The sequence below is a fragment of the Cariama cristata genome, unplaced genomic scaffold (genome assembly GCF_000690535.1).
Source record: "Cariama cristata isolate BGI_N322 unplaced genomic scaffold, ASM69053v1 scaffold21936, whole genome shotgun sequence".
In the NCBI taxonomy this organism is placed as follows: Eukaryota; Metazoa; Chordata; class Aves; order Cariamiformes; family Cariamidae; genus Cariama; species Cariama cristata.
In genome coordinates this window covers 16,505-29,257 of record NW_009623036.1, presented here as the reverse complement: position 1 = coordinate 29,257, position 12,753 = coordinate 16,505, and the positions used below count along the sequence as shown (strand labels likewise).

At 39.5% G+C, this 12,753-nt stretch overlaps 1 protein-coding gene across 1 annotated transcript in view; it reads right to left on the bottom strand.

Moving 5' to 3' along the window:
• The window catches only part of SNX9 (sorting nexin 9), a gene marked incomplete at its 3' end in the record, with an annotated part of 39,009 nt that extends 28,272 nt beyond the window's left edge, over window positions 1-10,737 (bottom strand). The window contains exons 1-3 of the mRNA XM_009702587.1: window positions 10,655-10,737; window positions 8,212-8,286; window positions 6,983-7,105 (exon numbers count right to left, since the gene is read on the bottom strand). Coding sequence (XP_009700889.1) covers window positions 6,983-7,105; window positions 8,212-8,286; window positions 10,655-10,732 — 276 coding nt within the window. The remainder of the gene's footprint in view (window positions 1-6,982; window positions 7,106-8,211; window positions 8,287-10,654) is intronic.
• Between the last annotated feature and the right edge of the window lie 2,016 nt (window positions 10,738-12,753).

Here is a 12,753-nt window from a genome sequence, read left to right as displayed (position 1 = left end):
TTTTCTGAAGGGAAAAAGTTTTCTACACATAAGACAGTCCATTTATTCTCCTGTCCTTCAACAACTGTGTAGCAGCTTATCTTTCTTCTACTGAGAAACTATCCCGAGTGATTTCACACCTACCGCTGGACAAAACAATACAAACATGAGAAGTTTCTGTTCAGTGCTTCCTGTACCTACTCACGGGGCCTTGCTGCTCTGCCCACAACATAACTGAAGACTCGAAACACGTGGATTCACTAAGGCCACACTGGAATTAGCTACAATTCACAAAAAAGTGAACTCTCAGGATACTTATTTTATCCAGAACTAAGAAGAGTTGTACAGTCATCTTCATACAGAAGTAGACTTGGCAGTGATCAGAGAATCAATGTCAAGAAAAGGGAACGAACTCCTCTACAAATGCAACTTATGGTTAGCTACAAGAACTATTTTTATATCTTAAACACTGTGAGGGCACATCTTACATCAGCATAGCTGGTGATCCACTTCCACCCTGAAACAGCCAGGCAGTACTCCACTTTATTTTCATTTATGCATTTTAAATACTTGCTTTCTATTTTCTGGGGTGGGGGGGGAAGGCTATACTTTAAGCTCTAGAGGGAAGGGAGGAGAAACCATACAAAGATACATAGTATACTGAAATTTCTATCCTATGTTCAAAAATGCATGTTACACAGGCTGGAAATAGCTGGACTACGTTATGGCTAATTGTACATACCGTTTGTTTAGAGACCACTAATGAGACTACTGTACAGATAAAAAAGTTTTAGCTTCTTAATACAGGGACCTAGTTTGGGCCAATATAGTTGTAATTTGGATTTAATTTTGATGAAATCCAAGTAACTCATATAAACACTACTGTTAAAATGGAAAGCTGATATTTGTTCACAACTTTTAAAACACTTTAAGTTAGATAAATGAAAAGCCACCACAAGTTGTGGTTTAGAATGGAGTGAGAGATCATTGCTGTTAAAACAGCAGCTTCTGAACCTGGAACATGGGCAAAAATTAATGCAAGTACATCTGTGACTTAAGAAGCACTAGTCTTAATCACCAAAACAACCAAAACAGTTGGAGGAGACTCCTGAGAATGAATTTTACATTAATGTTTGCATTTCCATACATACTTCAATTATGAAAGCTCCAAACACCACCAAGCTAACAATCTCTTGGTCAACTGCTATGAGAAACACTATTTAAAAGTGTGAAACAGGGTATCCATTGTTGCTACAGCCCCTGAAAGCAACTCAGAATCAAACAAATACTACAAGAGAAAAATACACTGCTCATTTTTCATCAGAAATGAGAAATTTTGTGTTCAGTCTATTTCAAGGTCTTTATTTGGTTTAACCTGCCATAACTTTTATTCATTTCAGTACCATTACTGCCAGTGTTACTCTCATACCGGCAGAGTTTACAGGCAACTTACTTTCATATATATGTGCAATTCTAACAAATAGATAAAACATAAGTGCTGATATACTTACTCACGGGTTGTTCCCAATGACAGCCTAAAATTAGCAACCTGCATTGCTGCTCAGAGGAACAGTGCATCGACAGAGAAAAAAGATTTCTCATTCCTTTTGCTCCCTCTGTCCAAGGGCTACAAGGTCAAAACAGCACGAGACCCGTACAAAAGCCATGCAACAGGCTCCACCTTTGGTAACTAAGGGTTACTTAGACTGAGTTTTGTTGAGTAATTTTTTTAAGGCTTTTCAGACATTAAACCACAAATGTTACGGGCAGATGTAACATTAAATTCTCCTATCTGCTTTTCTTCTGAGTGTAAAAATAGTCACCTTGAGTCATTTTTTTCCCCTTCTTTGTGTAATTGGCTCCACTGCTTCCTCTGATTGCTTTCATCTCGCCAATACCTTCTACAGGCAGCTCTTTAAAAGAGCAGCAGCAAGCTTTACCAAGGCAGCTATTGCTGGGACACTACTGATGCAAGGAAAGAGCTGGGGAAGAGTGAACTGCCAAGGGTCATGTGGAATTCTTCTCTTCTCCTTAGGAAGTATCCCGGTGCCCCTTTTCTATTGTCACTTCACATCTGCGGCAAACCCAGATAAGGTACAACATCAAAGTGTTGCTGTGGTCATTGTACTCTAAGTGAAGAAAAGGAAGTAACAACAGCTGCTTTTAGCCATTGCTTATTAATTACTTTTCAGGAGATTATTTACTGAAAAACAGTAAAAAAACCTTCTTAGAAAAGGACAGACAGGGAGTAGGGCAGTGTTTGAGCCGATGGAAGTTTTCTTAACACCAAAAAGTTACAGATTGCAGAGTAGGAAACCAACAGCCTCTTGTTTGCTTGGAAAGCAAAAAGGGGTGGGTGTAGACACGGGGAGGAAATAAATCTTATTTTGAGAGAGAGAGAGAGATGCATGCATAGAAACTGATCTGGGAAAACTGCAGTGATTTAGGGTTCTGTATTACATGCACCATTGCTACTTAAGAAAAGCAGTCGTCCCCCCAGACCTATCAGAGCATATGAAGATATGCCAGCAAAAACATAACGTATAAAGCTAAAAAATGGACATAACATTTGCATTCAAATATAACTGGTTGCACTGGTTTTTCCTGGGATAGAGTTAATTTTCTTCATAGTAGCTGGTATGGGGCTGTGGTTTGGATTTGTGACTAAAACAGTGTTGATAACACCGGGATGTTTTCGTTACTGCTGAGGGGGGCTCACAACAGAGCCAAGGCCTTTTCTGCCTCTCACCCCACCCCACCAGCAAGGGGGCTTGGGGGGCACAAGAGGCTGAGACAGCTGACTCCAATGACCCCAGGGATATCCCACACCTCAGCATAGAAAGCTGGGGGAAGACGAAGGAGGTGAGGGGACGTTGGGAGCGATGGCGTTTGTCTTCCCAAGTCCCCGTTCCGCGTGACGGAGCCCTGCGTACCTGGAGATGGCTGAACACCGGCCTGCCCAGGGGCAGTGGGGAATGGATTCCTTGGTTTGCGTTGCTTGTGCGTGCGTGGCTTTTGCTTTCCCTATTAAACTGTCTTTTTCTCAACCCAGGAGTCTTCTCACTTTTACCCTTCCGATTCTCTCCTCCATTCCACCAGGAAGGTGCGCTCGAGCGTCTGGGCAAGGGGCTGGGGGGGTGGGGGTGGGCAGGAGCGGAGCTGCCAGCTGGGGTTAAACCACAACACTGTGGTTTAACTGGTCTCTTAAAAAAGAAAGTCAAAAAAACCCCCACACTCACACATGTCAACTCACCCAGATCTATTGTTTTTAATAAGTCTTGGTACTGAAAGCCTATGCAACAACCTGTTTTTTTTACTTACTGTTAGAAGAATGGAAGGAATTCTAAGAATTAAAACATCTTCAGACTTATTGAAACTGGGAAGCTTGGGTGTTGTGTAATTACACGTATGCTAAAGTGACTTAATGTTTACAGAAAGTAATTTCTTCAATACAGTAGTATTAAGAAAAAAAATCCCAAAACATCCTGTTTATTTAGAAGCACTGGAGCATCTCCCTGATGAGGAAAGGCTGAGGGAACTGGGTCTGTTCAGCCTGGAGAAGATCAGTCTGGGTGGGGATCTCATCAATGTTTATCAATACCTTAAGGGCAGCTGTCACGAGCATGGGGCCAGACCCTTTTTGGTGGTGCCCAGCGACAGGTTAAGGGGTGATGGGCACAAACTGAAACTCTGGCAGTTCCATCTGAACACGAGGAAGAACTTCTGTACTTTGAGGGTGGCCGAGCCCTGGCACAGGCTGCCCAGAGAGGCTGTGGAGTCTCCTTCTCTGGAGAGGTTCAAAACCCACCAGGACGTGATCCTGTGCAACTTGGTGTAGGTGACCCTGCTTTGGCAGAGGGTTGGACTGGATGATCTCCAGAGGGCCCTGCCAACCCCCACCAGTCTGAGATTCTTGTAATAAACTTGTACCTGCCCATGTTACTATAAAATATAATAGACCACATAAAATGTCAGCATTTAGGAACGCTGCTATTTCTTACTCAGTCCACCAGACTACATCTATGAACATTTTAGTTTCCACTACTTTGTCACCTCCAGCATCAATTCTTTTTATATTGACACACAATTTGTCATTTTCCTTTGCTCTCCATAGCCTGAACACACAAGTTTCATTTAAGATAAAGTGCTTTGTATATTGACCTAGTCGCTCATTAAGGCACTTGAAAAGAGTAAGTCAATTGCTTGCAACTGTGCACCTGAACACAGATCAACCCAAAGTGCCTGAGCAAACTTATGTTACACAATGTAAACGTTACCATAACCAAATGAAGAGTAATACATCTAGGAAGAAGGGTCATACCCACAAAGTAGAAGAATGTATTCTTGTAAGCAGTGGTTCTAAAAGAGAAGCCAGTATGCAGGGGATGAGCAACTCAGTACAACCTCCTGATGCAGTATTACAGGAATCAATGCTTTCTTTCACTGTGTCGGGCTTTCCTACACCAGAACAGCAACATCAAACCTGTTTTGACATCGTGCAATGTACAGAGGAGCAATGCACACATTTTACAGACAGATCACAAGATCAAAGAGACTGCAGACGAAAGCTTTTTTTTTTTTGAGGGCAGGAAAAGTGTCTTACACTAGATAGATCGATCAAATAGATAGAATTTCTTAATCAAGAGAACAATTAACCATAGAATTTTTGCAAGGAGAAAATACTATATACTAGAGAGCTCTCTGATCCAGGAGAAAGGCCTAACAGCCAAAAGTGGAAGCCAGACTGCTTAGTATACAAATTAAATTCCTATTAGCAATTCCTGTTATAGGCCACTGGAAAAAACCCACCAGATACATGTCAGAAGCTGAAGAAGCAAGTCTTCAAATTAAGATCTGCTGCTTTTCTATAAAATATATAACACCAAACAGCAGTTACTGAACTCCGTTAAAAAAAAAAAAAAACCTTGAGAAAATGGAAATAACTTATGACATAAAATCCTGACCACACAACAGGATGGTTCCTGTTATGAAAAAAACCAGGAAAACAAGAGACCCAAACACAGTAGCCTGAGGAAATTTGCTTCCCCTGCATCTTGCGTGGTCTTGTTTGCATCCAAGTGCAGTCTCCTCCTCCTCTCTCTCCCCCCCCCTAAAGTTAGCAATATAGTTTTACTATAATACACAATGGTACACTGGTTCTCCCAACTGTCTCACATGGCATCTGAAGGATAATGGACAGGGACAGGACAGTTAGAGTAAGGCACTGACACAGATGAGAAACGCTGCTCACCTGAAGTTACTCCTTTCCGAAACTTGTTATGAAGAAACTGCAATTTCTATGTATTACAGGGCCAGTATAGTGCTGACTGTGTAAACTGCAAAGTGAACATATTTTCAAGCTTTTCCCTCCTCTAGAAATGCAACTTCCAAAACTAAATTCCTGTAGTAATTCTCTATTATTTAGAATATAACAGATACCTTTATTTTAACCTTTCCCCCTATACAGGCAAGGGTTTTTTTCTTCCCTTCTCCAGGCACAAGTTCCTTGTGTTAAGCACAGATCAACCAATAAGATACATCTACCAGTATTTAAAATGTTGTATGTTTATTATCTTAGTAAGTAATTCTTCCTAGATCAAATTAAGTTACAGAAACAGTATTCAGATTTGACAGAAGTAGCTGCTGCAAATATCTGAAGCTTCCCCAACAGTAAATTTTGGCTAGAAGCTCTGTAAGAGGAAAAACTGGGACAAGGGTAACAGACAAAGCAGAAGAAATGAGGTTTCCACTCTACCTTCAAATTACTGTGTTACTGAGGGAACACGAACCTATAATCAGTGCTTTTGGCTCAGTCTGACATGAGAAATTCATGAGGCATTTCAAGAGTTCTGTGTTTAGCCCAAATATTAACTGGACATCAATTAAAAAAAATTTAGTTATAAACTTTGAGACAGTGACAGTGAGGCCTGGAGTTCTCACTATACACGTGACCACAGAATTACAATCCTGGCATTGTGCAGTTGAATACAGACACACAAATCAAACACTATACAGTCAATGAACCCTTACATTTGCGGTCATACAGAAGTGGCCCCTGTACAGTTTTCAAGAGATCTCACTTCATGTCAAAGTCCTGTGGTGCAAGTTACAATTAAGAAAACTATGAACTGATACTAAACTGACCCACAAACCAGGTGTGTGTCCCCAGCTGCTACAATAAGTAAAGCATTTACTTTCCAACACAAAAAAACCTTTGCATGCTGCTGCTGCAAAAGCAGATTTTGTACTTCTGTTGACCTATGGACTTCAAAACGTTTAACTGTTCCTACATGCAGGACATGCAGCAGTCTGTAGACCATAATAAACAGCTTGTGTTTAAGATAATGTATGTCCTAACCTGAAACTAAATACTTGCTGCTTAATGAACTGACACACCAGGCACCTCTATGAATAGAGGGAGAAAAAAAATATAAATAAACATTCTTCCAGTAAAAACAAAGTCAGCCTCTTCTCCAGCTGACTGGGGACAATGCATGAACTTGCTTCACCTTTTTTAATCAAAGAAAGAACTCTTACTCAAATTCTAAAAAAGATACATATCCATTCACTCTGGCTGATGATGCAGATGCATAGACCGCCCAATCGTAGCAGATATTTTAATAAAAAGAAAGCTTTGGTTCCTTAAAAAGGTTAGCATACTAACACAAGGAACTTGAAAATAAAATTTGCTAAGGATGCACTTACACAGAACTGAGGTACGAAGATTGAGGTAGTCACAGATATACATGATTGCAGACTGGAAAGAATAAAAATGCTCTATTTCTGAAAGTGTTAGAATACAAAATTTTCCAGCAGTGACATATCTGCACAGTCACCCATAGCATTAATATTCAACAAAAGCATTCCCTAATGAAAACACAATTACTTTAATTAGTACTTTTATGAGGTTTCACAAATACAGTACAGCACAACCGAACAGTGCAAGCAGTTATGTCAACAAAACTTGCCATGCCCACTGTGCCTGAAAAACCGTGGGACGTACCTGATTACTGCTCTTTGCAGCAGAGTTGGTCTGAGCTGTATTTGAAGAAAGGGAATCAAAAAAGGCTTGGTCAGCTAATGAGTTACCGCAGCTAATTCCATCTTTTGCACCTTCAGTTATAATCTGAAACGTAAAAAGTTGCAAAAGATTTTTTCATTCTTCCATTAATTAAATTATGCTGTTTATCATATAATCATCCTAACATTCATGTTACTAGACTTTAAGATGGTTGCATATACTCTTTTTGAATTCAAATTCAGTAGAACCTTCTACAAGAAAGTGATGCGATAAGCTGGAGTATTTACTTCCACAACAGATGGAATTGGTTCGCATTATAACAGTGTAACACACAAGATTGTTGTAGCAGTGGACACCTACCTATAAATTCATTAGGGATTAACAAGGTTATTGACATCACTCCTTGGAGACTGGGAACTCAATACTCGGAGGATCAGTTTGGGACAGCAAGGTCATGTGAGTCAGCATCATATTGTTGTCACCTCCCCTCCTTTTTTTTTTTTTTTTAAATACATACAGCACTGGGGAAGGAAGGGAGGCACATGCCTTAAGAGGAAGCTGCAGGAATTACAGTCAGAGTCTTCACCTAACTGGCAACCTGCAGACATACAGACACTGGGCCCTCCAAGAGTGAACTGGATTCCAGTCTTTGCATGGAGACCCGCATTACATCCCCACCTCCACACCACCAGCCTTTAAACAGGGAGCAGATGAACACACACTGAAGAGACAGCAAAGGCCCTCAGGAAGAAGATAAGCCAAGTAGTCCCTGGATTGGGGATCCCATACCCTGAGCCCCATAACTGGGGTTCCATTCCAGAGATTTATGAGCGTGTGGCAAATCAGCCACAGCAACACCAGTGTAAACTTGCATTATTCCTTTCACTTCCATATCTGATTCTTCAGGCAGGAAACAAAACAATTATTGGATCATAAAACCCCCCAAACCAGAAGCAGACTCAAAATAGCTCATGTTCTGCAGATCACCAGTATTTACTCTAAACAACCTCCTGTTGCATTTCTTGGGAAACTACTAAGAAGCACAGTAGCTTTGGATGGCATGTCTGCACTGGTTCCCAAAGCCAGCTACAGCTGCTACAATAAGATTATATATTCCAAGATTTAACATTGGAAGTTTTATGCCTCAGCAGCAAACCAGAGGATGGCCTTTTACGTAGTTCTGCTTCCTTAGTGCAGAGCAGTGTACTCACCTCAACGTAATCTGTTGGAACAAGTCCTCTCTCGCCTTGGCTGTTTTTTCCTTCTAACCAGCCTCCACCGACATCCTAAAAGAAGTAATAATATAGAAATAGTTTTGCTAGATGGATCCTACAGCATGCTTTAAACAGCTGAGGAGGAAGCACTGTCTTGCTGTCAAATGCAATGCTTGAAATACAATGACTGCATGACCATGAACAAACTCGCTTAAATCTGCCGAAGCAGCAGATATTCATTTAAACAGAACACAGATCGTGCTTGTTTCACACAGCTACTACAAACCTTAGATTTCACAAGCACGATAGTGAAAAAGGGAGGTTTTCAACACTTGTGATCATTTATGAAACCACAGTCAACTGTCTGGACACAGACTGCATCAAAACACAGCTATTAGTATGCCAATTCCAAAGCATCAATTTTAATCAACAGATTATAAAGAAACAAGACTCAAGGAATTAAGCTATTGGTAATATCTGTAAAATCTCTGCTTCACTTATTGAAAGTGCAGAGGTGCGTGATGAGTGGGAGCTATAACTCACAAAAATATTAAGGATAATCTCAAGATTGAGAGGCACATGCCATGCAAGATCTGGAGACACTCCTAGTTTACATTTAATTTCAGAGGCAGTTCTCATGCTATTAGTTTGGAAAGAATTAAGACAGTTCAGCTCTGATCTCAGTGGGGCATCCTGTTATTGTCTGCTTTTTTAAAACACATATTCTACATACACTAAGAAACCTCTGCAGACCTTTGCAGTTAAGCAAAGTCAATTCCAGGACAACGTTATCTGGAGTAAGCCAGTTCTGTTTTAAATCAAGCTGTTCCATGAACACAGTTACATGTCAAGCTAACTCACACATGAAAATTGGAACCACATATGCTAGACAGCAATTACTGTATTTCAGGTTTTCTTAATTTGCTTTTTAATGGATGTATTTGTTTATTCACAATTTTGTTCTTCCACTTGGAAATTTTATGTAATCCTGCACACAGTAAGGAGAAGTCTGCTTATGTGTTCAAGATTCTAAACAGTAAAGATCAACCAGTTATTGAAATAACAATCCTTCGTTTGCTTTTTCTTATGTACCTAAAAGCTTGCACTCAAGAACACAGAAACAACTAGACATCTCGTATCATAGATTCAACTAGCTTGGTTAAACTACAAGAGCAATGACCCAGAAGTCACATTTGCACTGTTGCACCTAAGGGCAATCATCAATGGACTTTCAGGACTTAGGCTATTGCTGTCTAAACTTAACATATCAAAAAAGATCAAGAGCCTTTGTAGCAATCTGTCCCACAGTTTAATCATGGACAGCATAAAATGAAGTTTTATTTGATTTTAAGTATATTGCCTTAACACACAGATGTCTTGTTCAGCAAGAACTAGCTTAAAAGTGGTAATCTATTTATTTAGTCCTGTTATTGTGCAATGGTACTAGACTCCTGAACTCATTTAAAATGTTACTCCTGCCATGCCATAGCATACTATCCAAGACGGTGCTGGTTCTATTTAATATCTGCTTCAATCATTTAAGGTCAGTGGAACTAAAAATTATCAGGATTATACATGACGAGGCTCTTCAAAATTAGTTTATTCCATAGAACCCATGCTTCCTGTACAGCCACATAAATAAAACCTGCCATCAAGATCAGGCGGTTTTTGTTTGTATGAGTTTTAAAAGGAAAATCTATTCACTGAGCCGCACCACTACACAAAAATCAAAAGCAGAATCAACTAACACTTATCTTGTTACCAAGCGTAAAAATTATACAGGGCAATAAAAGTGCACTCAAATTCAAACTGTACATGCAAATCAAATGTCAGTGCTCAAGTACTATTAATTTAAGAACTCCCTGATAGTATTACCATAGTATTTTCACCAGTCCTTCCCTATACCTTCTCCATATTGCTTTAATTATGAAAGGATACACAAATTTAGTGACATATTTTGTTGCAAATTCTTTGAACAAACTTGGAATGATGAAGTCATTGATTAAGAAACTCAAAACTGAGAAGGGAGCTGGCGTGTCAGATCTAAATGCAAGTGGCAAGCACCTGAAAAATTACACACCAAATGTGGAACACTAGGCACACACAAAAAAAAAAGACAACACATTCAGATGTAAATGTTATCACCACCATTAGCTCCTTCCTCTGCCTTGGCACTCAGCTCTGTTTAGAGGGGAACAAAGCTGAGCAAATTCCTAAGTGTGCAGGCACAATCTGAGACTGTCTCTGTCCTCCAAAACTGCTCATTGCATTTGTTTCCACAAAACTATTAGAAAATTCTTTGTATTCAGTTTATTTGCTAATCCTTCAGGGAAGGATAGCCAGGGCTTTCAGACGTCATCGAGCATCTTTTTTCCTTCCATCTGCTAGAACGAGGTCAGGAAAACGCACTGAAGTCTTGACTCCATCTCACTTTTCTTACCGGGTTGGTAATTACGATGATCTCTCCTTCACTGACGGTCAGCTCGTTGTTTCCAGGCTCAGCAGCAAAATCATACATAACACGAGCCTGTATGTGAAAAAGAATATAGCAGTGAGCCTTCCAGCTTATTTAGAAGATTTCATGAAGGAAGTATCAGCACAATTTATTCTTAAGAAGCAGAAACAGTAAGTGGGGTAAGGCTGGATGTAAAAAGAGCAACGCAGCATGTACGAAGCTAACGCTTCCTAAATTTGGACTCCAAACTGAACAAAACCACAAACTTTACAAGATGAAAATGTCCTGTGGAGCTTGTTAGAGATGATCATTATTTTCTAGGAGAATTCCCAGTTTAAGACTGGCTGTTCTCTGCCATGTCCAGAACTGTCTGTACAACTTTTTCAGCGGAAGAAGGAAACGCTTCTAACTTTAGCAAACAATCCAATTAGTTTTGTTTTTTTTTTCCTCTACAAGACATATTCCAACTCCAATTCGGGTAAAGGGAACTGTTTCACAGAGCAAGCAATTCAGAAAAAGAAAAATGAGTAATTGCAGATGTAAGTAACCACCGCTGTACATAAAAAGTAATATGTAAAACTACGTTTTGAGACTCTTTGTATACAGAAAGAACTATGTAAATGCACAAAAAAACAGTGAGAATAGGCCTGTTGCATATTGGCACTAGGTGGGAAGGAAAAACAAAACCAACCTAATTTTTCAGCATTTAAACACGCAAAGGCTTTGCTGTGTACTGACTCTGCTACTACACTACAGAAAGAAATGTTATGTTTGAAACGCTGACAAAGTTGTCTAACATTTAAAGAACAGTTCTGCTTCTTCATACAAATAATTGTGACATGGCCTAAGATTATATTCTCAAACATCTTCTCATTGTCTTCTATTAAATTCCTTTCTGATTTAAAAGTAGAGAAAGTTCTCAGTAATTACAAGGGACTATATTTATTTTCTCAGAAACTCTTGAAATGGATGCAGAGAGAAACCACATATATTTTCCCCTTGACTTAAATGAAGATCTAGAATCAAAATCTTAGCTTTCATTTGAAGTGGCATATTAGATAAACGTTCAATCTGACCACAATAAACCCTTTAGCTAAGCTTTTCTTCCCCTGAAAGAAAACTCAACACACTAGTAGAACTTAAAAAAGCCTTATTATTTAGACCTCAAGTCTTTATGTTAGCCAGGCACCCCAGAAGTAATTAATACATTATCTTATCTCATTGATGCCAATGCTGAAGTATCAAAGAGTAGCCAAGGGAAAGCTAGGCTAAAGGTCAGGAAAGGCAACCAGAAAAAGTACAGATTTTAACAGACAATACTGACAGTTATAACAAAAATACCATTTCTCAATATAGATCATACAGCTCTTATTTTTCCAGCTCATACAGGATTAAGAGCAGCAGAAAGTTTACTTCAGGAAGCACCAGTTTCCCTAGCACATCTTGAAAGAGGCAAGGCTACGGTCTCATCCTCACCAGTAAGACATATGCTTTAGTCACCTCAGCTCATATAGAAGTCGGCTTTGTTCCTGCAGATTAAAAAACTAAATCCAAGAAAAACAATTTCATATTGATGTTACTAATAACGTCAGACACTGTGTACAGCAATGAGGTCCTTCTTGTACTTGGAGGTCAGGGGGAAGAAAAAAACCCAACCAAACAAAAAAAAACCACCCAAACCCCGTAATTGTTTCTGCCATAAAGATGACAGTAAAATCATGATTTCTCTTGAAAGCAAGTTATGTCATAAGAAAAAAAAAATGCTAGAAGACAGACATTCGCCATCAAGCCTTGCCTATCTCAAAACTGCAGGTTGTTATGATCCCCCCACTAGACATCTCTTCATCTGACATAAAACCAGAAAAAAAAATACAACTTCCCTCCCCCACATTTTCGCTTCATGAGTATCATGTGGAAATACTTCTGGCTGGTCAAGAGATACTTTACTTCAGTGTAAATAAAAATTGAGCTGAGAAAAAATCCGTATGTTGTAGTTCAGAAGACAAAGCTAATCCTGAACCATGTGCACAAGTCAAACACTTGGTCTTCTCCACCAGAGAAGCACAACATTGCAGAAAGCCACG